This window comes from Rhinolophus ferrumequinum, chromosome 18 (genome assembly GCF_004115265.2).
Source record: "Rhinolophus ferrumequinum isolate MPI-CBG mRhiFer1 chromosome 18, mRhiFer1_v1.p, whole genome shotgun sequence".
NCBI classification, from domain to species: Eukaryota; Metazoa; Chordata; class Mammalia; order Chiroptera; family Rhinolophidae; genus Rhinolophus; species Rhinolophus ferrumequinum.
The window spans coordinates 59,384,478-59,411,878 of NC_046301.1; the positions used below are offsets into that span (position 1 = coordinate 59,384,478).

Sequence of the window (27,401 nt, forward strand, 5' to 3'; positions counted from 1 at the left end):
AGGAGGCAGGAGGGGCTGGGAGTGGAAAGAAGGAAATAGACGGAGAAGATGGGCCCCTACAGGCGTGCTTTTTAGAAGCAGCGACAAAGCCCCCAGAGGTGGGCTGGGAAGGGCGAGGTTCTCTTAGTGACTATTCCTTCGTGGTCTGTGTCATCCCCCTCCCAACAGGTAACCCCTTCTACAGCAACGTCCTACCCCGACCCAGGGAGGCCCCAAAGAAGACTGAGGCATGGCCCGTGGAGAGAAAGGTGCTAGACATCCCCAGGGAGGACCAGAAGGATCAGAGCTTCTATTCGATATATTTTCCCCAGCCCCCCCGCCCCGCCCCAGCAGCGTTTGGCTCCCAAACCTTGCCCGTCCGTCACCCCATCTCCACAGTCAGAATCTCTTCTGGCGCAGGCTCCTCTGGGCAGCCAAGACCAAGAGGGTTCCTTGAGGTGTGAAGAGGAGTCAGAACCCCAAAGACCCACAGAGGCCCCCTGCCCCGTGTCTACGTAAATATATAACTGATTCCAGGGGTGTCAGGGAGTCCAGTCCATCCTGAGACCCCTGTTCCCATTTTCTATGATGGTGGACCTCTCCCTTTGCCCCCCAGAACACCCAATAAAGGCTCATGAAGAAAGCAAAGCCAGACTTTGTGCCATTTGGGGGTATTGGAGATTTGAGGGGTGATCTGGATGTCCCAGAGCCCCCAGGGATGGCTGGAGAGGTGCACTATGGCCAGGTGACCCTGTGATGACTCTTCAGCTCCCCCTCTTATCCTTGGAGAGACATATCCAATTAGCAAAGAAGTGATAGCCTCCAAACAGTGCCCTGAGCAGGAAGTCCCCCCTCTCCAGCTGGTATCTTCCCCCCAGGCAGGCTCAGAGATGGGGGGCTAGGAGGGAGATTGGGGCTCCCTGGCATTTATCAGCCTCTTGGGTCTCCTGCGTGTCACCTTGAAGTGACACCAGCTGGGCCCGGCTCCCCTCCCCCACTTCTGCTGTTTCCATGGGGACAGATGTCCTTTCTGCAGAGGCATCAGGCTTCAGCTGCCCACCCCAATGGGGAGGAGGGGCCGGGTGGGGGCGGAGCTGGCCTGAGAGCCTCACCCCTTGGTTTCTCCATCTTTATTATCTGCTGGTCTCCACTGTCTCCACCCTTCTGAGTTTTGATCCCTCCCTGTGAGCAATTCAAGGTTCAACCCCAGATCCATCCCCAAAAGGAGGAGCTGAGGACGACCTTCCCCCTCCAAGGGTCTGTCTTTCTCTTTCTTCCCAAGGGCAGGGATCCTGACCTCCCAGAAAGGACACTAGAGATACACAATAATTTGTTTATTTTCCAGGCCAGAGGAGGGCTTCCACATACAATCCTGGATCCTAGAACCCAGAGGGGGGTCGAGAGGGCAGCCCTGAGGAAGACCCAGGAACTGGAAGGCTAGGAAGTCCCTCCCTTTGGCCTCCTCCAGGACTGGAAAGACCTCCAGCATTTGCAGCCAGTGACTCTCAGCCCTCAGGGCCCTGGGCAGGGGGCGGAGTTTCCAGGGCAGGGACTCTGTGTGACCACTGGGTACAGCAGGGCCAGATGCTCAGCGCCCTGCACGGGCAGTGGACGTGAGCTGTAATGGAGCACCAGCTCAGGCACGCTGGCGAAGGGGCCGCTGTGCTGACCCAGCACCAACTGGTTGTCTCGCATCCGTGCGAACTTCAGATGCAGGAAGCCCTGGCTGCTTCTGGGGATGGCGTCACAGGGGGCCATGAGCACCCCAGACCCACATGCTCCCCGGCCCTGAAACCACCTCCTCACCCCTAGGAGCCAGGGGCTGGCATCCCCAAATATTTCTGGCAAACAGCCATTTGGTACCAAGGTGTTGGCTTGTTCCACACTGGCTGGAATGCCTTCCGTACTTGTCCCCTATCAAGGCAGGGTGGGGGTCCTGCCCGGTGACAATCCCTCCCCTGGAGCATGGACCACACTTTCTCTCCAAACCTCCTGACCTCTGCTGCTACCCCTCCTGGCTTCCCCATTGGTTAACCCCCAGTCTGAGGGCCCTTTCCTTTTTCTCCATCTCTAGTGGGTAGAATTAGAACCTGGAGATCATTTTATCAACATCATTGAGTCAGGCACTTCCTGTTTCTGAGGCACTATTCTCAACATTTTTTCATGTATTTGTTTCCATTTAATCATCACAGTATTACCATTAAGTTGATTCTATTATTATCCTCCTTTTGCAAGTGAGGAAACCAAGGCCCAGGGAGGTTGAGTAATTTAGCTAAGGTTACACAGCTAGAAAGTGGCAGAGGCAGGATTTGAACCTGCCTCCAAAGCCCTTATTTTGTCTTTTTAGGAATCTCATACTCAGATGCCTAGTAGAATCTTATGAGCCTTGTATAATCAGACACACTTAGAATCTTAGGCAGAGAAGCACGTAGAATTGGAGTCTCAAACTCAAATGCCTACAGGGCCACTCAGATTCTGGCCCTGGACAGACATAAAAGTATATACTTTAACTTTTGGACTGGGGAGTCCAAGGAAACTCTGATAGCTGCTTCCCCATCTCTCCCAAGTCCTAAATCTACTGTATGGCGTCCACTCCATCTTCTTGCATACCTCCAGTGACAGGGAGTTCATTCTCAGTTGGAACCATGCCCGTGGTCTGCCTGGAAGTCCCACCCACTGACTGCTGGAGCCACACCTCTCAGCTCCCACTGAACTGACCCGGAAAAAAAACATGAGGCATGCAGTCCTGTGACCCTCTGTCCCTCCGGGGGCTAGGGTCTCACCTGAGGGACAAGGAGCAGTCTTGGGGACTGGTCTCGCTGAGCCGCACGAGGTAGCTGCCTTCCTTGCAGAGTGAGAGGAGGTTCTCAGCATCCGCCCGGCTCAGGGGGCCGTGAAACCACCTAGGGTGTGGGGGCATATGTCTCAAGAAGGGTGACCCCCCCCTTCAAACACACCCTGGGGTCTGGTGCAGGCACAGCCGGCTCAAGGACTTTTATGTCCAGACAAACAAGAGAGAAAAATTCCCTTGGGTTTCTCAAGAGGAGCCTGGGATTCCTGGGGAGGCAGCTGAGCCCAGGTCAACGTGGAACCGCTCTCTCCAATTCAACATGGTACATCTGACCTTGATCTTAATAGCCTCTCTGGGCTGGATCTCCAGGTGTCCTCAGCCTCGTCTTTAATCCCCCAACTTGAATCACTTGCATGTCACTTTCATGAGATTTACCACATCCTGTATCCCCGCCCACCTGTACCATTCTTTACTTAATATTTTTCTTTAACGTGCTCAAAGAGAGGTAGCAGTTGGAAGCAAGGTGTCAGAGACAGACGAGCATCATCTGTCGTTTGTACTGAAAGAAAATTGACAAGAGAATGAACGTCTCACCCTGTACTTCGGTGTTAATTAGCCAGGTCTGTATCGCCCACCTAAGAGGTTTGGGAATGACTGTGATAAACACACCCACAGTGCTGGGCTCTGGGGATTCAGGGAGTACCTTGGGGAGCTCCTAGGCTGGAGGGACACAGAGAAGACCCAGACCCTCCCAGCTTGTGTGCCGCAACCCAGCCCAAAGTTGGGCCCCCCTCAAAACCCTGCTCTTCCCAATCCCATCCCAAGATTTCCTGGAAGTGAGAATAATTTCTGTCTCTTTGTTCTCAGGCTTACAAGCCCCATCCAAGTGAAGGGAGGAAATCCCATTTTACTCTGAGTTAGGTACTATCTTAAGGGTTTTGAGCCTGAGGCTCAGAGAGGTTAAGTTACTTGCCCAAGGTCACACACAACCAGGAGATACACAGCTGGGATTTGAACCCAGATTCTCATACCAGATGGAATTGAGATTCCACCTGGTCCTGCTTTGCACCTAGCTAGTTGTCTGGCAACACAGCAGGCGCTGGCACTCAATGATTAGAAATGAAAGAAGTGAATGAATGGATCAAAGTTCCTCCAGCACCCCCTTGTCTGGGACTGTAGCTGGTATGGGGTGGAGAGTGATTCAACCTGGCTCTTCCATCCTCAGTCTCCCCACTCACGGCTGTTTCTCCAGAGGCAAGTCCGGATCCACACGCTCTGCAGGTTGGGGACTTCTGGGAGGGGGTTTTCGGAGCTCCTTGGCTGAGCCTGAGGTCCTTTCCCACTCAGGACTGTCAAACTGCACTGGAGGGATAGGGTTAGAGAAGAAAGGGTTAAATCCAACCTACCTGGGAGGGGCGGGGCGGGGGCAAACCAATGCACTCTCAGTAGGAAGGATGCTAATGGGGCAACACATCAGAATCCAGAAGAGGAGGGGCTGGGTTTAAGGTTGGGTTGGTACAGGAGCAACCAATTGGTCTTCAGAAGAAAGGGGTGTGGTCATTCATAAGTCTGTTGTCATGAAAGGGCGGGGCCGTTCTTTGAGTGACAAATTAGAGAGCAGGGGGCGTGGCTAGAGGGGTGGGTTGGAAGTTCTGCCCCATTCTGGGCAAATCATAGAACTAGAAAACCAACCCCACTATACAGAGAAGTAGACTGAGGCACTGAGCCCAAATTCCCCTCCTAGTCATACAATTTATGGAGCAAAGTTAGGTTCGCACAACTCTTTCTGGTCCAAGTTATTTCTTAAAGCTGACCTTATTATTACCCCTTTTAAAGAAGAGGAAACTGAGGTCCAGAAAGTTGTCCAAGCTTACCCTAGGCTATCTGATAATAGCTACTAAGAAATGCTACTCTCTCCCTCAACAACTCCTATGTAATTGAGCACTTTCTAGCACTCAATTTCCAAGCACCCTACTTGGTAGGTACTATAATGATTCCCATTTTACAGGAAAGGGAACTGAGACTCAGGGAGATAAGTGATTTGCCCAAGTAAGTGACACAAACCCAGATCTAATGTGACACCAAAGTCCTTCCCTGCACTATACTGAGTAGAATGAGTAGGTTCCATTGCACTCTAAAAGGTGCTTCAGTTTCCAAGGAAAACACAGTTTCTTCTGGGAAGAGAAATTTATGGTTATCAATCAGTCACTCACACTTTAGTGAGAATTAATAAACTACCAAAGTGGCAGATGATTGGAGTCTACTTTGTATGTTGAAGCAAGGGATGTGATTAGAGCAGGAAATAGAGGGACTTGGACATTCAAATGTCAAGGACTGGGTCAGAAAGCACCTGCAAATGCCTTGGATATGTGATCTTTCTTCCACTCCCAGGGCTGGTCATATTCATCCGCTGGTCGTTCATCCTCTTGGGGCAGCCGGCTCTGTCGAGGCCTCTGCCCTGAAAGAGGCCCATCTCCAGGCTCCCCGTCCTGTTCCTCATAGGGAGTGTCATACAGCTGCACTGCCCTGCCTGGCAGTTCTGGGAAGTGGAAGATACTGGTCAGCTCCCACTCCCACCTGGGACCCTGTCGCCCTCCCCCAAGCTCTGCTCACTCACCACTCACAACCCGCTGGGCATCATAAGGCTCCATGTAGCCGTCATCTGGGGGTGGCGGATGAGGCTGGGCATCAAAGGGGTCTGAGTACTCAGTGTCAACTTCTGACTGGGGAGAGATGGGAAGTGGGGGGGCACAGGCTCAGCGGGACCAAGCCTGGCTCTGGATACCCGCTGCTGGGCGATGGTATACCCTCTGCCTGCCCTCTCAGGCCATCTGACACATCCCCTCCATGCAGTTCTTTTTTTGGCAGGGAGGTGGGGAGTCTCATCTACTACCCAGGAGTGTTTGCTGACAGAAGCCAGCTTCCCCTGCTCCCTTCCTCTGTGCAACTCTGACTCTTTTGATATAGACCCCCACCTCCCTCCTTCAATAATGTTCGTGTTTACCAGCTGCCAGAGTTGTCCTATGCTTTACACATATTTACTTGTCATACCATTTTACAGGTGAAGAAACCAAGGCACAGAGGGTAAGTCTCAAGGTCACAGAGCTCGTTAGTAAGAGGCAGGTTTTGACCCCAGGTTGTCTTCTTCCTGAGTCCCGGCCTCCTCCTGCCTTTCTCTGTCACATTAACCACTACCCTACACAGCCTCTCCTAACCCTCCCCAAACCTTCTCTGTCTCCATTGAGGGCTTGCAGTGATTCTCCACGAGAAATACTGCAAACAGCATGTGCATTAGAGACAGGTCTTGGAGCTAAGCCGTGTGACCTTGGACAAGTCACTTCTCTTCTGTGAGCCTGTTTCCACTTCTGTAAAATGGGAATAAATAACAGAGGAAGTGCAAAGAGTAGTGGTGAGGATGTATTAGTATCCGGTAGGGAAGTGAATTGCTCAGATCTGTTTTAGGAAGATCCCTCCAGCTGCCAAGAGGAAGGGAAGCTGAGGGAAGGGGAGGGGGGTGCGGACACACCACGGAGCAGGAGGACAAGGGGACAAAGCAGGGTGGTCAGAGAGCAGTGACCAGCACTGTGCACTGAAAAGGGAAAAAATCTGCCCAGCAGGTGGAGGATGGGGGAGTGTCTAGCGGGCGCCCTGGTCTGCCCCTGGGGTCAAACATGAAACGCTCCCCAAAGTCCAGCCTAGACCTCCCCACCCAGTCTCCTGGGGCCACCCAGACTCGGACACTTAGCCACACACCTCTTCCCCAGCACCGCCCAGCAGGACCTTGGCTTTGGCCATCTCCGCTGCCTCCACCTTGATGAGCCGGTGCTTGGGAGAGTCATACTTTGAGTCCCCGGGGCCCGCGGGGTCTGGCTCCTGGCGGCTGTCTGCGTCCTCATAGGGGTCCTCGAAGTCCAGATTCTTCTGTTCCCGGTAGGCCCGCAGGATGTCGCTTTCCGTGTAGTCGGGGGTGGGCGGCTGCGGAGGGGGCCTCCGACCGCCAAAGCTCAGGTAGTCCCGTAGCCACTTGGCCATTTGGGCAAGAGTCACCCCAAACCTGGGCACTGTCAGAGGGAGACCCACATGCCCCCTTCCGGGCTCCCTTCCTCCGCAGATCCCCCAGGAGGAGGAGGAGGTGAAAGAGGAGAAAGATCTGGCGAGACCCTCGGTTGGGCTCAGAAGAGGGTAAAAGGGGAGAAAAAGGAGACAGAGAAGGAAGAAGGAGGATGGAGGAGGTGCCAAAGCCCACCTTAGCCCGGCGCTGGAAAGACCACGGGGGAAGAGGGCGCCCCGTAGGGCCCCGAAGGCGGAGAGCGGGGTCGTCCGGCCAGGGCGAGGGGCATCCGCGGAAGCGCGCGGAATTTCTGCGGGCAGCGCGGTCCCCGTCCGCGGCTGGCCTCCCGCCGCCGCCGCCGGGAAGCCCCGGGATCCCTTCCTGGGGCCCAGGAGTCGAGGAAAACGCCGCCTGCAGACGCCCCCAGCCCAGGCTCAGCCCGGACGCCTGGGTTCTCAGCGCAGCGGGAGGGCTCCCCCGGGGCGCAGGCGCCGCGCTTAAAGTTGGGCCACGGGGACCGTGACCCCGACAAGGTGCATCCTTTGTGGCGCTCCCCTCGCCTCCGGGGGGAGCCCCAATCCCGCGGCCCCAGCCCCACCGCCTCAATCCAATCCCAGCCACCCGCACAAAGGGAAATAAAACCTCCTGCAATCCCCCTTCACGCTTTCGGAGAGACTTGACCCGCCGCCGCCGGCGCGCGGCAGGTAGGTGGGACTTTGGGGAGGGGGCGCTCAGGCGGACGCCCCAGCCCCTACCAGCCCCCGGGCAGCGACGTCAAGGCCTCTCCGCCTCCCTCCCCCGCGGCTTCCCCCGCCCTCTCCCCTCCCCCAGCGCTCCCCTCGGAGGTGACTGAGACCTTCAGCTGTTCTGGGGAAGGAGGGGGACCGCTGCCCACGGAGGGAGGGGGGATGCGGGACGGGAGTCGGGGGGCCGAGGCCGCGCGCGGCTGCTGGACACTGACCCGGAGGCCTGAGGCCGGCAGGAGCGAGCGAGGAGCGCGGGAGGTGAGAGCCGACAGGGGCTGACCTTGCTCAGGAGAGCGAGAGGTGCCGAGGCGGGAGGGGGAGAGGGAGGGAGGTGGAAATTGGCCGGGAAATGGGGGTTGGACTTGACCGCGAGATGGGGCGAAATTGACCAGCAGAGGGGGTGAGAGTGACCACTATTGAGGATTGAAATTGAACCAGGTTCTGGTGGCAAAACTGACCAGGAGATTGGGGGTGTGGAAACTGTTGCAGGGGTCACCGGCTAATACGATTACTGACGCAGCCGAAGACTAGTGGGACGCGACGAAAGGGACGGGGGTCTGGCTTCTCCTCCCTCGAGAGGGCTCTGCTCTGTATCCCCCCCTCCCCAGGGGACTAATTGCAGCATGGGGGAAGGGGCTCGGGGCAGCTGGCCTGGGGAAGGGAGATGGTATCTGTGCCTGGCGCGTGTCCTCAGCATCTGTCCCTTTGTGGCTTAGGGGGTGGAGGCAGGGAGGGGGACAGAAATGAGAGGGGTCTCGCCCGGCCTGGCTGCCTATTGGCAGCTGCAGCTGTCTGGGGGCAAGGACAGTAAGAGGTTTGGGGGGGAGGGGGCGAGTGAAACAGGCAAAGGGAGCTGCTGGCCACTTCCAGAGCAAACACATTTTTTTCAAGCCCCATAAGGGGCTTGCTCAGTTCCCCTAATACTGGAGTAAGAGAGGAGCGGTCAGGAAGAATGGGACCTCAGATTCCCTTCTCGCATACCCCCGGCGTGGGCGAGGGGGAGGGAGGACCAGGCAGAAGTCGGAGCTGACAGTGCTGTGAACTACCCCCGGGGAAGAGCAGCGGGGCATAGGCCATGTCTATGCCGTCTGCACCTTGCTTTCCCGGCTAGGAAAATGGGTCTGCTAGTAGGAAACCCCCAAAGAGCTGGAGGAAGGCTCTCCAGAGTGAGTTATTTTTTTCAATGGGGAAACTGAGGCACAGACAGGAGGAAGGACTTACTCAGAGCCACCCCGCAGCTCACTTCTGGACGCCATGACATGGGCTGGCTTGGGGTGGCATTTGAGACCTATCAGAGTCTTTTCATGGAATCAGTGGTTCTCCGTCTCCCTCCACTGCTAGCCCCATTTTCCAGGTGGGAAAACTGAGGTCCAGAGCTGACAAGGCAAAGCCTCTAACGGCAGCAGGGGCTTCCCTGTGTCCTCTTTACGCCTTTGGCTGTGTCGCCCAACGCGAACCTGTTGAACTTGGTCCTCCCTCATGAAGCACAGTCATACAGCCCAGCCCCACCCCACCCCTGCCCGCTCGGATCAGTGACAAGGCAGCGTCCCTGGGGAACGCCGGGGAGCACGGCGGGTAATTGTCCTGTTTTCTGTCAGCCGCAAGGCAATTCCGGGCTGGGCTCTGGGATGAGCTGTTGACAGATCTCATCAAATCCGAGTCCTGTCTCTGTCGGATAAATACCCGGCGTCTGAGGCATAAATATTTGAAAGGGGCCTTCTAATTACAGTGTGTGTCAAGAATAGCAATGAGAGACCCCGGAGGTGGAATCAAACGGCGTTTGACTTTCCTGCGCTTTTGAGCTGGCTTCTCCCGGGGCTGCCCCTCCACCCCGAGGAGGGGTGGGGGAGGGGGTGCGGGGAAAGGGGGGAGGGGCGGGAGGAGGCGGACCGGAGGAGAGCCAGGCTGGGGGGTCCTGTGACCTGGGGCGTGACCTTGAAGAGCCTTAACCTCTTGGGTTTTGGCTTTCTGCTCGGAGAGGAGGGAGTTAGGGAGTGATGCCAGGAGGGGGCACAGCGTGGACAAAGACGAGGAGGTGAGTGGCCTGTGGTCCTGGGCTGAGGGGACCTCCCGGCCAGCACTCATGGTCAGAGAGGCAGTTCAACGGGGGTAGGGGCTGGGGGGAATGACTCTGGAATCCCAGCCCGCCTGACATTGGGTAGTGCAACCCGGACTGTTTTCCAATCTGTGAAAAGGGAGAATTAACAGCTAGTCTCTGTTGAGCACTTACTGGCTGGCAGTGTTTGGGGCATTTTTTTTTCTTTTAGGTATAATTCACATACCCCACAATTTACCCACTTAAAGTGTGCATTTCAGTGGATTTTAGTATGTTCACAAGCTTGTATAACCCTCACTACTGTCTAATTCCAGAGCATTTTCATCACCCCGAAAAGAGGCCCTGCATCCAATCAGCAGTCACTTTCCATTCTCTCGAAACTCCAGCCCCTGGAAGCCACTAACCCACGTCCTGTCTGTGGATGTGCCTGTTCTGGATATTCCACGTAAGTGGAACCACACACTGTGTGGCCGTGTGTGTGTGGCTTCTCACTGAGGACCACGTGTTCAGGGTCCATAGAGTGTCAGCGCCTCCCTCCTTTTCACGGCTGAGTAATCCAGTATGTGGAGCACAGTAGGTGCTCAGTATATGCTTAGGGTTGATTGGACCCCAGGAAGGAGCCTGATGGGGACCCTAACTGGGGGCTGTGTTTGCCTCTCTGTCCACTCACACTTGTCTCATGGAGTAGCATCCCTGGATCATCAAGTCTGGAGAGAGATGGGACCAGGTGAGAGTGGCTCATGGTGGGACCGAAAAATAGCTCATCTGATGGAGACGTGGCCCTGACTGGAGCTCCTAGTCTGACAGGAGAGAGAATCTCTGCCCTCAGAAGCTCCTAGACACAGTCGTGCCTTTCTTAACTCACAGGCTGATGGGAGACGTCAGAAGCGCCCAGTCTGATGGAGGAGACACGCGCATGCCTTAGGAGGCTCCCAGTCTGATGGGGCACGCCTGACCCTCCCCTCTGAAGCACCCACTGTGAGGGGGCAGGCATGGTTCTGACTTCAGGGGCTTCTAACCTGATGGAAGAGACTTAAGTCTATCTTCAGGATCCCCAGTCTAATGGGGGAGGCATGATCCTGCCCTTTGGAGTACCCAGTCTTATGGAAGAAATATGTGCTTGCTTTCAGGGGTTCCCAGTCTAATGGGGGAGCCATGGCCCTGACTTCCAGGGTTCCAATCTGATGAAGGAGGCATGAATCTGACTTCAGAGGTCCCAGTCTGATGGGGGAGGCATATCCCAGCCTTCACAGGTCCCTGGTCTGATGGAGGAAGCATAGCCCTGTCATCATGAGTCCCCAGCCTGATGGGGGAGCCACAGCCCAGCCCTGGAGGCTCCCGCTCTACAGCGTGGTGATCAAAGGAGCGGCTGGCCTCGGAGCCTTGCATATTCAAACCCACGTCCTGCCCCTCACTCACTCTCCAGCCCTCGGCCAAAGAGCCTTCCCTCTTCTGTAAAATGGAGCGTGTGCCTGAGGGAGTGGGCAGCGAGCTCTGGAGTGGAGGAAGTCTGGTGCAGTGCCAGGCCCCTCATCTTCTTTGTGAAGCCCAGGCTCGGGCAACAGTGCGCTCCAGCAGGAGGGAGGCCACCCCCAATCCCAGTCCCTCTGATGTGCTCCAGCAGCCAGGCAGTCCCCAGGGGAGCTGATGGAGGAGATACTGGATGAGGCCTGACAGCTCCCGAGGACCAGATGACAGACATGGAGCTCAAGGGGAAAGGGGACTGTCAGCAGTGATGGGGGAAGGGCAGGCTCCAGAAAGCGGGGTGGGGTAGGGGTGGGGTTCAGGGGAGGAGAGGAAAGGGTGGGGGTGCGGGAGCAGGCAGAGGCTCTGGAGGGTCGGCACATATGAGACCTCAAATGCGTTGTCTCTCTGCTCGCTCAGCCCTCACAAAGGAATTGAGGGCCAAGAGCAAAACTGCTCCCAGGTCACAGGGTGGGAGAACAAAGAATAAAAGCCTGCAGGGAAAATGGGAATTAAAGAAACACTTCCAGTGATGGTGGAGGAGCAGGGAGGTGTGGCAAAGGTGGGTTTCCCGGGGTCAGATGGTGAATGGGGAGACATCCACTCAGTCAGGGTACAAACATTTAATGAGCACCTACTAAGTGCCTGGATGGCCTTAGGGGCTAGGGACACACTCATCAATATAATACCAATCCTTGCCAAGCTCACTTGCTGGGGGATCTGGCAGGATACCTTAATTGCAGCTGTGAAAGACCCTGAAGCACAGAACCCAGTGAAGTCAGGTCAGATTCCTGTTGCCGTAAGCTGCTAATTTGGGGGGTAATGTTTCGCAGCTCTAGATAATTCACAGGGAGAAACGGGCAATAAACAAACCTCCTAAAGGCACCCCCTCAAAACGTACCTTGCTTTATTTTCATCACCGTTACCAGCACCTCCAGTATACACTTATTTTGTTTATATTTCATTATTATATTTAGGTCTGTTTACTCTCTTATCCCCCATCTTCTAATAAGAATGTCACCTTTATGAGTGGCAACCATCTGTTTTTCTTCACTGCTGTAACCCCAGTACCTAAAACAGAGTCAGGCACATAGTAGGTGCTCAATAAATATTTTTATTGAATGAGCAAATGGATTAATACACTTGCACTGGGAAACTCAAATGAGCAAGTTTGCATAAAGATCTCAGTACAAGGTTTGGCAAGTGGTCAAGTGCTGCACAAAAGTTACTAGTTATTATTACTCGTTAAATGGACCCTGTGTACTCCATCCACCGTGTCACACTGAGGAGAGGGAAGCTGGCCCTGGTCCTCAGGGTGACCATAGCCAGCAGAGCTGGAGAGACAGTGTGAGCCTAGAAATTGGGAAAGGGGGTGTCTTGGCCACCTTTCCCCGGAGGTTGTGGGAGCAGAGCTGGAACTGCAGAGCTGGGTGACCCACGTAGGGGCCGGCAAACTTTCTCTATAAACATGTTGGATTCGCAGGCCATGGAGTCTCTGTCATAACTACTCAACTCTGCCACTGTACAGCAGAAACACACATGATATGCACGCAAATGGGTGAGCTGGTGTGCCAGTAAAACTTTATTTACAAAAACAAGCCATGGGTCAGGTTTGGCCATGGACTGTGGTTTACTAACCCACGTTTTAGAATGGAGTTAGGCTAACACTTAATGCTATTAAGTGATAGTAACCCATAGTGCATGCACTCGGCAAGAAGCGTGGCAGGTCAAGAATGACAGAAGTTCAGGAAACAGTCTGAAGAATGACTCAAAATGCACCAGCAAGGGGGGAAGGAGGTGGTAGAAGAGGATAAAGGGGGTCAAATATATGGTGATGGAAGGAGAACTAACTCTGGATGGTGAACACACAATGTGATATATAGATGATTATTACAGAATTATACACTTGAAACCTATGTAATTTTACTAACCATTGTCACCCCAAGAAATTTAAGAAAATGACCAGTGAGGCCTCAATCGCCCCAGTCACTTTTCACAACTCATTAAGCTGGACGATTTGTTTTAACCGAGAGTCTCTGACTGGACCGCAGCCGGGGCTTGGTGCCTGATCCTGGGAGAAGACAAGCCCGGTGTGCTGGGGAGTGAGTCACGATGGCTCTCTGGCCTGGGGGGCTGCCTTGTAGCGTTTGCTGACTCCCTGCTGTAACGACTCCTGCTGTGGCCAGTCTGAAGCCACAAATAGGATGCCACTGCGTGCAGGCCTGATGCCACGTGTAGTTCTCACCAGCTGCCCTTGCGAGCTGCCTTCAGCCCACCCCTATCACGGCTTCAAAACCAGGACCCCAGGTCCTGTCTTCGCAGCCAAGGAACGATGATGTGAGACGCCCCCAAGTCCTCAGCAGAAGCCCTGGCTGGATCCCAGGTCGCCTATTCATCTGCTGTATCTAAGCAGGTAGGAAAGTGGATCCCAGAAGTCGGGGCTTTTCATTCCCCAAACTCTGACAGTGAAAAACACAAAACCTCATTTTCAAACACCAAATGAAAGTCTGTATGAATGAGAGAGAGAGAGAAAGAGAGAGAGAGCTAATGTCAGACATCATGGGAGGAGTGGGAGAGGAGAGAAGGGTGGGTCAGGCTGTGAAGGAGTCTGGCGGTGGCACAGGACCTACATCTAGAAAGTACTAGAATGGGAGAGGATTACACCTGAGTTGAAATCTGGCAACCCTGAAAGAACATGAGCTTGGGAAGCAGACTTACTGGTCATGTGACCATATTAGCTATCGATTGCTGTATAAGAAATATCCCCAAACTTCACATGCTAAACACACATATGTCATCTCATGGTTTGTGAGGCAGGAATCCAGGACTGGTTGAGTCGCATGGTTCTACCGCCCCCTCCTCAGATGCTGGCAGAGAGCAGGCGCCCAGGCCAGATGGTCAGTTTCCTTCTACTGGTCCCAGATGGTTTTGTAACAGGAAGGGAGGGAGCCACTCTGGGGTGGGTAGGCTCACTCATGTGCCCAAAACATGGCTAACGTCTCAAGGACTCTTCAAGAGAAGACTGTAAAGGCTGGCCAGAAGCTTCTTCAGGGATGTCACAGCCCTGAAGTTAGTGCCACAAAGGTGGCAGTGTGAGCTGGGGACCCCGAGGTCTGGTGGGATGGTGAGTGGGGCAACAGGAGAGAAACCTAGTCCCTTGACTTAACCCCTGGCTGTACCTGCCGGCCTCCGACAACATTCACGATTGTCTGGTTGCGACCCTGGTTGGTGTGAAGGCCTCCTGCCGGGACCACCGGCTAGAGCTACATGTGATACCTTTGACCTGTGTGCCACTCCTGTGGGCCTTGATTTTGGAATACACACCTAGCTGGCCCAGCGGTGCCCGGTCAGCTAGCCTCCTGTTCTTTAAGGAACCAGAGGAGAGGTGAGAGCTAGCCCACCATACCTAGTCCCTGCAATGGGCTCGAGACCCCAGGGGGGCGGGGCTTAGTAGAGGTGAAGGTGTACAGCAGTAATACCAATATTTTAAAAGAAGCCCCGTCCCCAAGGTAAGTGATTGGACAATTCCCTTCGGAAAACCCAATCAGGAAAAGTGATTGGGTAAAAATATCTCAAGCTCCACCCCCACAGCCCCCAGGGGGAGGTTTCGTAAAGGCACACCTCCCGCGGAAGGAGATTGGGCTTAAAATGTCCCCTCGCCGAAGGCCAGTTAGGAGTGAAGAAAACCATTCCAATAGGAGAGCACAGGAAGTTCACCCTGGACAGTTCCGGAAGTGCTGAGCCTGGGATGAGGCCAGGAGACAGGTCGGATGATACAGAAACAGCGCGGCCTTTCTGGAAAGCTCCTGGCAGGACTCATTACAGTTTAAACCCACATGCTCCTTGACTCAGCAACTCCACTTCTGAAAAATGACCAATAGAAATCCCCACCCAGTCAGGCAAAGACACCTGTGCCAGGCTCCAATTTCAAACTCACAGCCACATATCACGGTGATTAAGAGAGGCTGGCCCTGGCTCCATCACCTACCCAAGGCTGTGTGGCTTTGGGCAAGTGGCTTTACCTCTCTGGGCCTCCATCCCCTTATCTGATAAACGGGGTGATAACTGTACTAATGACAGTGGCTCACGTGTACAGGCTTGCTGTGTGCCCGGATTTACTGCAGGCGCCTGACATGGAGCAACTCAAAGAATCAACACAAAAACCCTACGAGGTGGTCCTGTTGTTACCTGCATCAACCAGGACAGGAAGGACTGAGGCCTGGGGCGGGGTGAAGCCCCTCAACCAAGGCCACAGAGCAAGCACGAGGAGGCTGAGAGACCCACACCCAGACTGCTTGTCGTGCGGGGCGGCCTGGGGTGTCTCAGCTCCCGCTCCCCACATAAGAACGCAGGACATGGTGAGGCCAAAAAGGAACACCCATGGAGCCATAGGTAGGGGAGTCATACCACTATATTCTCGCTGGCGGCTGGGTTGGAGACACAGGAAACAGGAGCCACACAATTCTCAACCCTCACTGCGCCGCTTGCAGGCTCAGCCACCATCTTCTTGCTAGCCCCCTTTTCCTGCTAGCCTAGCCACAGCAGTTATATTAGTGCCCAATGGCTCACTGGTTACAGCTGACGGCCAACTAGCCACAGCTGCTGGCCATTTGATCACAGTCGATGGCCATTTACTACCTGAGCCAGCACCTTTCTATGTGAGGCTGAGAGCCTGGAAACTGCTTTTTGGGGCTCTGTCCCCACAATGCTTGCCCCAGAATCCTGCTCTTAACCACCTCACCAGGCTGACCCCACCCACCCTCATGCTCCATCTTCCAAGGGTGGCGTGGGGAGGAGGGGGTGTCACACACACAGAGCATCAGCTACACAACAACGGAGACTAAGACGTACGGAAACCATTCTGGAAGGTTGCAGCAGGGTGTCTACCGACAACGGAAGAATGGGCGGGCCGGCGTGGTGCCAGGGGAGCTGACATTTTATTTTATACACTTCTATCTGACTTGGATTTTAAAAGCAAGCACTTGCTCCTTTTGAAATTAAAAGAAAAAAGGGACCTTCCATCCCTTTCCTCATCCTACTGTGGCTGGCCCTGGTCGCCTGCACCTCACGCCCCACAAGCAACCCACGGAGGCTCCGCAACACCAGTGGGACGCTGCTGCCACCTGGTGGCCGCCCGAGGCGCTGCGGTCACCTCCCGGGACCCCGAGGGAGGCGGGTGCCCCAGGCTCCTCCTGCCTGGAGCTGCGATCCAGGTCTGTTATCTTCACCTCATGTTGAAGGGTCCATCAAAGGCACCATGTACTGCCGGTGTTTTGGGACCTTAGCTTGGGGTCTTTGACAAGGCAAGGTCGGGCAGGTAGTGTTTCTGTGGGGAGGAAGGAAATGTCAAGGGATGCTTTCCGAAGCAAGGGAAGACTAGGAGCCGAAGGAAGGGCCTCTGGGAGCTGTTGGGATCTCCAAGACCGCCCCCGGGTTCAATGATTTGGTGGGAGGGCTCCTGGGCTCAGCAGACAGTCTTAGAGGAAAATCAGCAAAGGGAAAAGTCATGTGGGGTGGGTCCAGGGAGACCAGGCGCAAGCTTCCCAATGAAGTCTTTTCCCAATGAAGTCACACGGGACGTGCTAAATGCCACCAGCGATCAGTTGTGACAACGCATGTGAAATATTGTCTCAGGGAAGCTCATGGAGACCTAGTAGCTGGGGTTATCACTGGGGGCTGGTCATGTAGGCACCTCTGTCCAGCATGGACCAAAATTCCAGACTCCAAGAGGAGAGCAAGTGCTCCCCATAAATCACATAGTACAAACAGCTTAAGCCCAGGGAGCCATTCTCATCAGGGAACAGTGGGAACCATCCTGAAATTCACGTTCCCAGATGCCAGCCAAGGTCCAACCTTGCAAGGCAGTCTTTCTAGGTCAGCAGCCTCAGACCTGCTGTATTAAAACTTTCTGCACAGGATCCTGAAATGGGAGACATGGGGAAGGTGAGTTTGGATTATGAAAAATAACTCTATCAGATAATCAGAAAATAAAGCACTTTATGTTTTGAGCACCCACTGATCACCAGGTACCACATGGAGCACTTTCTATCCCTTTCAAAGAATCTATGAGACAAAGAGTGATGGACCCATTACACAGAGGAGGAAACTGAGTCCTGACAGTTTTAGCTACTCGGAGTCACACAGTGTGAAGAGCAGAGGCAGGATTCAGACCCAGGGATACAACTCTCGGGGAACAGTGTAAGACAGTGACCAGGAGAACGGGTTACGAAGCCAGGAGCCTGGGCACGATTCTTCCACTCCCTGGCTATTGCATATCCTTTCTGGGCCTCAGTTTCCTCATCTGAATGGATATTACCTGTCCACTTGCAAGGATTTGATGAGCATGGCACTTAGTGCAGTGCCTGGCACACAGAGATATCTACCAGGAAATTATGGAAATAGATGGCTCCCAGGTGGATGCTCAGGATGGAAGGACCTTCACAAACCTTCAAGGACCTTCAAGGATCTTCACAAAGCCCTGCACACTGCACTGGAAGGTAAACAGCTGGGGCTGGATTCCTAACATAGGTATTTAAAAGATGAGGGCACTGAGCTACAGAAAGGGATGTCAACACGACCTCAGAACCCTGGGCTCCTGTCAGTCCTGACATCCTAAACTTACACACTCCCAGGCTGGAGCTCACTCCCTTCCTGGAAGCACACACCACCCTGGGAGGTGAGGACAGGCGCCTTGAATTCCAGAGCTCTCTTCTCCAAAAGCCGAATATTGCCTCCCCAAAACCCCTCCATCTCTCAAGAGTCCTGGTTTTGCTCAGAGTTGAGAGAAGAAGTTGAGGCAACTGAAAGCGTTCCCTGCCTACAGAGTAGAAGAGCTGATTTAGCAAAACCTAAGCCCTCCAAGGAATGCAATTGGCTAGAGACCCCAAGAGGGTGGGGCTTAGTAGAGGCGAAGGTGTACAGTGGGAATACCAGTATGTATATATTTTTATTAGTTTCAGGTGTACGAAGCAAGATACTAGTTAGACATTTAAACCCCTTATACTGATAACCTACGCCCCAAGCTACTACTACCCCTCTGACAACTTACGTAGCTGTTACAATACCATTGACTATCTTCCCTATGTTGTACTCCAAATCCCTGTGACTACACTGTTTCCCCGAAAATAAGACCTACGCTGAAAATAATCCCGTTAAGATTGTCAGCCAGACGGACGCATTTAGTACGTCATGATGATGTTCCAGAAGAAGATGACATGACTGTATTTGAATAAATGTAGATTGTTGTGCATGAAAAAATAAGGCATCCCCTGAAAACAAGCCCTACTGGAGCAAAAATTAATATAAGACCCAGTCTTATTTTCAGGGAAACACAGTCTATACCTATATATTTAATTATAGTTGACACTCAGTATTATTCTACTTCAGCTTCAGATGTCTAGCGCATTTGGACAGGGTCTGTGAAGTGGTACCCCTGATAAGTCCAGTGCCCATCTGGCACCTTACCGGATCTTGCCAACGTGGATGCTCACAGGGAATACCAGGATTTTAAGGGAAGCCTGGGAAACCCAGTCAGGGGAAGTGATTGGGTAACTAGCTCCAGCTCCGCCCCCACCGGTGGTGGGGTACATCCCAGCCCCGAGGGGAAGGTGTAGTGACGGCACACCTCCTGCGGAGGGTGACTGAGAGACAAGTCCCGCCTCGCGGAAAGCCGCTCCAATAGGAGAGCGTAGGAAGCCCACTTCGGGCAGAGCTCCGACACGTCCCGCCCTGGGGAGAAAGCCCTAGACGCCCAACACTTACATTAAAACTTTTCGTTCCGACATCTTTGCTTCCTACTCTTCTCACAAGCACAAGAAAATTGGGTACAGTCGATGTTTACCGAACTTCCCCGCCTGTCTCGTCCTTCCTGCTGTCCCTGGTACGTCTGTTATGTTACTCCCTCCATTATTGGCTGCAGCACACACGACTTGCCTTTCTCATTGGATCGGACGCATGCTTGTCAAATTCCCAATCCTGATGTCTTCCCTCCGGTGTTGCAACTTTGGTGGCGAGCAACAAAGGTTCCGGGAACGGGCTGCATTTGGAGAAGCTGCGGGAAGGGGCTGTGGCCTTAGAGGTCAGCAGAGGCTTGTTAAAATTTCATCATGACACCACGTGGCTGCTGGTCATGACACTCTTTTTTTTTTTTTTAAAGGTTTATAGGAAGTGAATTTTTGGGGGCAGAATAATGGGGAACAGTGTGTTTTTCCAGGACCCATGAGCTCCAAGTCGTCGTTCTTTAATCTAGTTGTGGAGGGCGCAGCTCACTGGCCCATGTGGGAATCAAACCCACAACCCTGTTGTTAAGAGCTCGCGCTCTAACCAACTGAGCCATCCGGCTGCCCATGGTCATGACACTGTTGTACATTCTTTTGTTCAGCAAATAAAACACTCAGTGTTGAGTGCTTACCCTGTGTTCTGGCCTCTGGAAACCCACACATTGTTCCTGTGTCTGTAGCGCTCACGTGGGGACTGGGGCAGTTCCCATGGGCTACACAGATCATGACAAAGAAGTACCCTGGACAGCCCAACCCAAGTTTGAGTCATAGGCTCAAAGACCAGGCTGCAAACGCACCTCCCCCCTACACACACCCTCACTTCCAAATGTCCCCCCACTGCCTGCCTGCATAGTCCATTTAAAGAGGACGTCCCACCCCATTCTTTCCCTAGTCTCCTCCCTTCCTTTTCTAAATGTTCTGTGTCAGATATGTGCTTAGTCATTGGGGACACATCAGAGAACAAGACATAAGATTCCTGCCACCGCAGGGATCACTGTCTGTCTTGTGGGACAGACAGACAATAAACACACAGAAAGGACTCGTTCTGTCTTGGTAAATGATCCGAAGACAAAACAGGGCAACATATGGATAGTGATAGGAAAGGGTTACTTGAGGTGGTGTACGAGTTAACTGCGGCTGCTGTAACAAATAACCGCAAACTTGATGTTTTAACACACACCTATTCTCTTGGAGTTCGGGAGGTCGGAAGTCTAATGTGGGTGCCAGGGCTGGTTCCTCCTGGAGGCTCCAAAGGAGACTCCATTTCCTTGACTTTTCCAGTTTCTAGAGGGGCCTGCAATACTTGGCTCATGGGCCCGCATCACTCTGACCTCTGCTTCAGCTGTCACATCACCTTCTATCTCCCCGTAACACTCCTGCCTCCCTCTTACAGGAGCCTTGTGATTTTCTTGGAGCCATCTGGATATTCCAGGATGGCCTTCCTTGATAATCATTAATTAAGGAAAGATCATGACATTTTAAATTAAGGAGCCTCACAATTCTTAATTTAATCACAGCTGCAAAGTCTCTTTTTTTATGTAAAGTGCCATATTCACAGGTTCTGGGGGTTAGGGCGTGGATATCTTTGGGGGGCCATTGTTCTGCCAGCCACAGATGAGGTGGTCAGAGAAGGCTTCTCAGAGGACGTGACCTTTGAGATGAGGCCTAAGTGAAATCCACAGACAGGCCCGTGGATTGAGGAAATCCTTCAGGGCCTGGCTGCTTTGCCTCTTCCTCAGAGGAATTTTCCTGTACAAACTCATGTCCCATTTGTGTCCACCCACAGTGGCGCTCACATCTGGGCAGCTACTGAGATGGTGGGTGAATTACACAGCTGAACTGAAAGGGTCCCTCCATCCCATCCATGTAGAACCCCAACTCCCCAGCCCACGTCTCTTCCTCTGGTCTAGCCCTGACACCGGACAATGGCGTGGCGGTTTCCAGGATGTGTATCCTGCTCGGTCCTGCCCTATGATTTCTCTCTGGGTCTGTTGAATGAAGGGAAAGAATCCAATTCTAGTGACAACGGTCCTTGTCTAATTAAGCAATAGAAAAGTATTTCATATTCACAGTTCTGTAGTCAAAGGAGGGAGTACATCCATTTCACAGGTTAGGAAACTAAGGCTCAGAGGCAAAGTCACTTGTCCAAGGGTGCCCAGCAACTCAGCAGCAGCAGCAAAACCAGGCCAGTCAGGTCCCATCTACCTTTGAGTGGATAGCAGTGGGGGAGGATGTCCAGGACCCAGCCCCTGTTCCATGGTCCTGGGAAGCCCCGCTACTTGCCCGGGGTCACCGAGACAGTGGCAGGGAGACTCCAGTCACTCGACTCCCCGTAGTCCGTGAGGTCCTGAGCAGCCACCTGGATGCAGTACCTGGAGTGGGGCCTCACAGCCCGGAGGGTGAAGGATGTGGCTTCAATGGGACCCACCTGAGAGCAAAAGGAGGGCAGGTCAGTGGGGAGGGGCCATCGTGCACAGAGTGCATGACTGAGCCTTCACTCCCCCTGCTGCATCGCACACAGCATGCGCCTACAGCCGCCATGAGCTTTGGCCCTCTGTGGTCCTTCCTCACCTGTGCAGACTTCCATGCTCCCCAGAGCCACCTTGCTCAGGAATCCTTTGTGGACCACACTAGTCCCTAGGGCTGTCTCAGCGGTGACAGCCCCAGCTGACCAGAAACCCCCCCCACCAACCCCACTCCTCCTCCTGGCCCCCAGCCAGAGCCTCTGGCATCCGCCTCCATGCCTCCCCCACTCCAGCACCCTCTGTATTACCCATGTTTTAACATTTTGTGTTTCTTAGTATGGTTTGACATCTCAAACATCTTGCTGGCTGGGAGAGACTGCCCTCCTGGGTTCCGCCAGTTCTTAGACATGACAAAGGGTCACCCAGAAGCACGCTTTTCATATACAAAGCAACCGATCCTGCGTCTGTACCCACATCCACCTCCTTTCTCTAGTTTCCCACACCAGCCAGTATTGCCCCTGCAGCCCATAGCCCGCAGGGATTATTCACACTCGCCAACCCTAAGTGGTTCACCCCCCCTGCCATTCCCACAAAAAGCCCAGGGAAGGCTCTGGCCTCCGCTCTCCCCTCACTCCTGCTCCTGCCATCCTGATGTTGCAGGGCGTGGCATGGCCTGTCCCCTTCTCTCAGGAAATATAATCCATTCTTCTTTCAACGGCCTTGACCTGTCCGTTCCTCACACAGGAATCTCCACCTCAGATACTCATCTCTGCCTTCCCTGCTCTCTCCTGTCCATCCTTTCTTCCCTGTCCCCGCCACTCCACACTGTCCCTCTCCAACCCGGTCCTGTCCTCCTTCCAGGTCCCCTCTCATCCTCAGAATTGATGAGTCAGAAAAAGAGTTAATAAGAACCAGTCTGGGAGCTAACACGACTAGGTTAGCCACCCAGCTCTGAGTTCCCGGCTAGCGCTGCACTTGCAGGCTCACAAACACCAGGACAAATTCTGGAGGAGGTCAGTGCAACAACAGTTCTCAGAAGGGGCCAGCGCAACAGTAAACAACTGCAAGATGACTAGCCCCCTGCATCCTGCACAGAAAAATATAAAACCCTAGCTAATCAGCAACCTGTGGCAGTTGTCTAGTTTAGACTTTGCCCTCGGCAACTCCTGTGCCAATGTTTCTCTCCTTACTACCCAAGGCAGCCGTCATCTTTAGACACTGCCATGGGCATTCACTCTGCACGTCCTTTAATAAAACTTTCCTTGCTTTCCTACTTTTCTGAGTCTTATGAATTCTTCCACAAACGACCAGGGGTATTCTAAGCCTGTACAAAAATGTCCCATTCCAGCCACACAGGGAGCTTTGCAAACCCAGGTTTGACTATCTCCCATCCTTGCTTTATCCAAACAGACTCATATTGTCACCAGATGTGGTGCTGTAAGTTTTAAATTTAGATTAATTAAGGGTAGCACGATTTCATAAACACACTCCAAGTGACTGGCTTGGGCACTTTAAAACTGAGTTTTATGGCACGTAAGTTTTATCTCAATTTAAAAATTGCAAAGATTAAAAAAAAAATTAATGATCACCAAATGAAATTTAAAAGCCAATTCCGCAGCTACTCACCACATTGGGATGGCTTGGCAGCCACACGTGGCTCAGGGCCACTGTTCTGGGAAGAGCAGACATAGAAGATGCTCACCACACTCTGCCTTTATTGTTTCTTTTTCAAGGATTTAAAACAATATATATTGTTTTCAATCAAGATGAAACTCACATGGCATAAAGTTAACCATTCTACAGTGGACAATTCAGTGTAGCACATTCAAAATGTTGTTCAACCTGCACCTCTAATTCTAGAACATTCCGTCACCCCCAAATGAAACCCTGACCCCATCAGCAGTCACTCCCCATCTCTCTGCCCAGCCCCTGGCAACTACGAATCCACTTTCCATCTCTTGGTGTGTCTGTTCTGGACATTTCCCATAAGTGGAATCACACACGGTGTGGCCTTGTGTGTCTGGCTTCTCTCATGAGCCCCGTGTGTTCAAGGTCCATCCACGCTGTGGCGAGTGTCAGCGCCTCCCTCCTTTTCTCGGTGGAGTGACACTCCAGTGTGCAGATGGGCCACGTTTGTGTACCCATTGACCCGATGACAGACATTTGGGTGTGTCCGCCTTTCAGCTGTTGTGAATAGCGCTGCTTGAACACTCGTGTACAAAGATTTGTTTGAGTCCCTGTTTTCAATTCTTTGGGGCAGATCCCGAGGCATGGAGCTGCTGGGCAGCCTTACTGTGCACACTAGCAACCTGGAGCTACCTGGGAGGCCCCAGCGCACATTTGCACCGCGCTGTTCCCTCTGCCTGGGATCTACCCTCCCCGCCACCCTCATCTTCCTCACCTGGCGGAAGCGGGCAGCTCCGTGACGCTTGTAGCGGACCCGGTACTTGAGGGAGAAGATCTCTGGGAAGGGCCAGGACTTGGGGGGTTCCCACTGCACCCGCAGCAGCTGCCCAGGGAGGGGTCTCAGGTGCACACCTTCTGGAGGGTCTGGTTTGACTGATGGACAAAGAGGAGGCAGGGTCAGCAGATGGCAGGTTCATTCATTCGTTCATTCAAACAACCAACAAATATTGAGAGTCTACTGAGTGTCTGGCGACGTTCTTGACATGGAGTCAAGACACTGAGCAATACAAACCCAACCCGTCCTCCTGGAGCTCAATTCATCAGGGCACGAGAGAAAGCACAAGAAGCAAACCTACCGATGGTAAAGAGCAGGTAAGAAAGTTCAGGAATGCAAGGAGAGGAGTGGTTTGCAATGTTTTTGTGAGACATAATTCACATACCACAAAACTCACCCTTTCAAAGTGTACAGTTCAGTGGTTTTTAGAACATTGACAACATTGTGCAAACATCACCACTATTTAATCCAGAACATCCCCATCATCCCCAAAAGAAATCCCACATCCATTAGCAGTCACGGCCCGCCCCCCTCCCCGCCTCCCCAATTCCTGGCAGGGAGGGGATGAGGCAGATCGTGCAGGGCCCTGTGGGCCACCGGGAGGACTTGACCTTTACCCAGAGGGAGGTGGGAGCCTTGGAGGGCTGCGACAGGGGAGGGGCGGGACCTGACTCAGGTGCTCACACGCGCCCTCTGGTGGCCGCTGCAGGTTGGACCGACTGGGGAAGGGCAATGCAGGGCCTGAGTCTGGTGCTCACAGACGCCCTCTGGTGTCGGCTGTGGGGAAAACAGACGTTTGGGGACGAGGGTGGGAGCCGGAAATGAGGGTGAAGAAGGACTGCATTGGTCCACGTGGTAGATCATGAGGCTGGACCAGATGGAGGCGCAGGAGGGTGAGAAGTGGGCGGATTCTTGATTCATTATGAAGATGGAGCCCACAGGCTCCATGATGGAGGACAGGACTGGATGACAGGTAGAAAAAGGGGGGTGGTGGGGGGAGTAGGGCGGGGGATGGGGGTTGGAGGGGTAGAGAGAGAGGGGGAGGAGAAGGAACAAGCCAGTGGCCCTCCACACCCGCGACTACTGCCCCCACTCACTGATGTGCTCTGGGATAAAGGGCACGAAGCTGCTGCTGACGCCCCAGGAGTGGACAGCCGTGACATTGAGCATGTAGGGTACCATGGAGAACATCTGGACGTCTGGGATTGTGCAGTTGGTGGCTTCTGGTGTCTGCTGGAGGCAGGGCCAGCTCTCCCCATGGGCGGCCACTCCAAGCCTAGACACGGGGTGGGCACTATGAGGGCCTCAGCACTTCCTGTTGGCCAGGCCCGTGCCCTGGACCCCAAGTGGGGACAGCAGGTGAGGAGTCCTGCTTTTGGGGTCCTGCTTTTGGCTCTGTGACCCTGGGGGAGGCACTCACCCCCACATCACAAAGCCTGCAATGACCCAGGGTTGGGGTCATTGACACAACACAGGAGAAGCTGGAGTTCCAGATTCTAAAGGTTTCTGGACTGTCAACATTGCAGCGTTAGAATTCTAACGTTCTAAGCTCTACAGATTCACAGACTCTGGAATCTGAAATAGTAAGATTCTGGTTCTCTCCATTTTTGAGAGTCTAAGATTTCAGACGTTAGAGACTTGCACTCAGCACCGTCCGTAGCACTTTCCACAGCTTCGAAATGTCCTGTGTCCGCATTGTCAGATGTAGCCCTTAGCCACCTATGGCCCTTGAAACATGGCTAGCACGGACGAGTGGGACTTTTACATTTATTTGATCTAATCTAAATGTAAAGTTTCCAGTTATCAGAAAACTGGGAAAAGTTGTTCGGGACACGTTGAGTGCATGAATCTACTCCAACCTCAAATTTCATGAAATCTAATCAGAGATTAAGAATTTCCAATGGAAGTGTAGCATCTGAAGTGAAATGTGCAATATGCAAAAAATACGCATGAAATTTTGAAGATTCAGTAAAAAAAAGAATGTAAAGTAACTCATTAATTTTTAAAATAATACATGTTGAAGCGATAATATTTTAGTGATTCCTATTAAATATTCATTTCCATTATACATTTAAACATATACCTTGTATATAAGCACATTAAATTGCATTATACTCAATCATATTAAGTGATAAATATTTGGAATACACAGACATTATTTATATAAGATATTTAAATTAATTTTACCCATTTCTTCTTACTTTTTTAATGTGGCTTCTAGAAAACTGTAAACTACACATGTGACTGACAGAATGCATTGTGGGAAGTATATTTCGATGGGGCAGTACTGCCCTAGAATGCAGCAGAGGGTTTCAGGTTAGCACTAAGTCTGCAGCTGCCCCAATCCCAGGCTCTCTGACCTGTACGTGGCGATGAAGGATGTGGACCTGGTGGAGTTTGCAGCAGGCGGCGGGGTCCAGAAGCAATCGACGGCAATTGGGTACCTAACGGCGCGGCACCGCGCTCTGGGATGAGAGGGGGCTGCCGGGGGCCCTGGAGGGAGAGGGAGGAGCGTGAGCTTCCGATCCACCCCAGGACTGCAAACGCCCTGCCGTGTGCTTCTCCCTACCTCACTGCTAGCCAGTGCCAGGCATACAGTAAGTGGCTAATAAAGGTTGTGGATGAATGACTACTTGAGTGAAAGATGTGGACATCATCTCACCCCCACTACAACCTGCCAAGGCAGGAACTATTGGCAAATTTCCCAGATGGGGAAACTGAGGTCTAATAAGCCATGGGGTGGCGGGGAACCCTGGTGTGAGGGAGATATCTTACTGTACCCCCTCTTCGTAACAGTTGTGTTTTGAAGCACATGAAATGAATGCATGCAGTTAAAATTTCTCTCCCTCTCTCTCTCTCTCCCCCTCTGTCTCTCTCTCTCTCTCTCTGTCTGTCTCTCCCCCCACCCCAGGTGGTGGCTGCCACTTCCTGGTATCACTTGGGGTAGGACTCATCCTCTTTGTGCCTCAGTCTCCCCATCTGTGCAATGGGATGGTAACCCCCTCCCACCAGGGGGCAAGCAGTAGGTGTGTGAGCTCCCACCCAAGCCCAGAATGTTCCCTGGCAAAGTCCAGTCCCCAGACAATGTCCCTCTGCCCTGGCCCCCCAACCTCACAGGGGTCTCACATACCTTCTCTCCCGCTGCAAGGTGAGCAGCTGGCCCAGAGGGCAAGGGTCAGGATGAGTCTTGGGATCATGGTTCCGGTGGGCTCTGCTTGTGGAGCTGGGGTGGGGAACACCCTTAGGGAGGCAGGGTACTCAGACCCACCCTGGGGAAACCAGCCCGCTGCAGGAAACCACTTCCCCTTCCCGGGGTCTGGCTCACTGGCTGGTTTGTGGGGCCACAGAATTGAGCAGGAATGGCAGAGGAGCCCCCAGTCCAAGGCGAGGGTGCGGAAGGCTCTGAGGGTGCGGGCAGGGAGCAGAGGCCACGAAAGGGAGAAGTGGAGCCTCCGTGGCCTTTCCCAGCCCAGCCTCAGTCAGTCCCTTCCTTCCGGCTGCAGCGAGGAGGGGTTGGGGAAACCCCGGGGGGTGGGGGGGGGACGATGACATGAAGAAAGACAGAGACAGAGACAGACAGGGAGAGCGAGACCCAGAGGGAGAGAGAGAC

At 53.3% G+C, this 27,401-nt stretch overlaps 2 protein-coding genes and 2 long non-coding RNA genes across 6 annotated transcripts; 1 reads left to right on the plus strand and 3 right to left on the minus strand.

Moving 5' to 3' along the window:
- Positions 1-1,298: 1,298 nt before the first annotated feature.
- Positions 1,299-7,902, minus strand: SHD (Src homology 2 domain containing transforming protein D). Of its 2 annotated transcripts, none has more exons than XM_033133524.1 (7): positions 7,783-7,902; positions 6,524-7,232; positions 5,388-5,493; positions 5,121-5,309; positions 4,009-4,132; positions 2,763-2,882; positions 1,299-1,597 (listed from the first exon to the last, which is right to left on the minus strand). In XM_033133524.1, the coding sequence occupies exons 2-7, from the start codon at positions 6,800-6,802 to the stop codon at positions 1,492-1,494; spliced, it is 924 nt and encodes a 307-aa protein (XP_032989415.1). In that variant the 5' UTR covers positions 6,803-7,232; positions 7,783-7,902; the 3' UTR covers positions 1,299-1,491. The 2 variants fall into 2 exon arrangements, with proteins under 2 accessions (XP_032989415.1, XP_032989414.1); XM_033133523.1 differs by having other exon boundaries at positions 1,299-1,711; positions 7,783-7,901.
- LOC117037498 (uncharacterized) lies at positions 7,229-11,379 on the plus strand. Its single transcript, XR_004425530.1, has 3 exons — positions 7,229-7,825; positions 9,938-10,068; positions 10,754-11,379. It is a non-coding gene; the product is annotated as an uncharacterized LOC117037498 (long non-coding RNA).
- A 134-nt stretch (positions 11,380-11,513) lies between these two features.
- On the minus strand, positions 11,514-19,100 carry LOC117037438 (uncharacterized). 2 transcript variants are annotated; one of them, XR_004425521.1, is made up of 4 exons: positions 18,849-19,100; positions 16,240-17,007; positions 14,805-14,950; positions 11,514-13,546 (listed from the first exon to the last, which is right to left on the minus strand). It is a non-coding gene; the product is annotated as an uncharacterized LOC117037438 (long non-coding RNA). The 2 variants fall into 2 exon arrangements; XR_004425520.1 differs by having other exon boundaries at positions 11,514-14,950.
- A 1,297-nt stretch (positions 19,101-20,397) lies between these two features.
- On the minus strand, positions 20,398-27,239 carry EBI3 (Epstein-Barr virus induced 3). Its single transcript, XM_033134634.1, has 5 exons — positions 26,922-27,239; positions 26,152-26,284; positions 24,889-25,067; positions 23,732-23,889; positions 20,398-21,293 (listed from the first exon to the last, which is right to left on the minus strand). Exons 1-5 carry the CDS (start codon positions 26,986-26,988, stop codon positions 21,141-21,143), a joined length of 690 nt encoding a protein of 229 aa, XP_032990525.1. The 5' UTR covers positions 26,989-27,239; the 3' UTR covers positions 20,398-21,140.
- Between the last annotated feature and the right edge of the window lie 162 nt (positions 27,240-27,401).

Bases quoted from the DNA above. Each gene is read 5' to 3' on its own strand.
- SHD (XM_033133523.1), bottom strand. From the start codon at position 6,802: ATGGCCAAGTGGCTACGGGACTACCTGAGCTTTGGCGGTCGGAGGCCC. The intron at 5,310-5,387 runs GTGAGTGAGCAG...TCCACTTCCCAG, and splicing joins TGCCCAGCGGGTTGTGAGTG to AACTGCCAGGCAGGGCAGTG. The intron at 4,133-5,120 runs GTGCTTTCTGAC...CTATCCCTCCAG, and splicing joins CATATCCAAGGCATTTGCAG to TGCAGTTTGACAGTCCTGAG.
- EBI3 (XM_033134634.1), bottom strand. From the start codon at position 26,988: ATGATCCCAAGACTCATCCTGACCCTTGCCCTCTGGGCCAGCTGCTCA. The intron at 26,285-26,921 runs GTATGTGAGACC...CTCTCCCTCCAG, and splicing joins ACCTTGCAGCGGGAGAGAAG to GGCCCCCGGCAGCCCCCTCT. The intron at 25,068-26,151 runs GTCAGAGAGCCT...CCCCGTGTCTAG, and splicing joins TCCTTCATCGCCACGTACAG to GCTTGGAGTGGCCGCCCATG.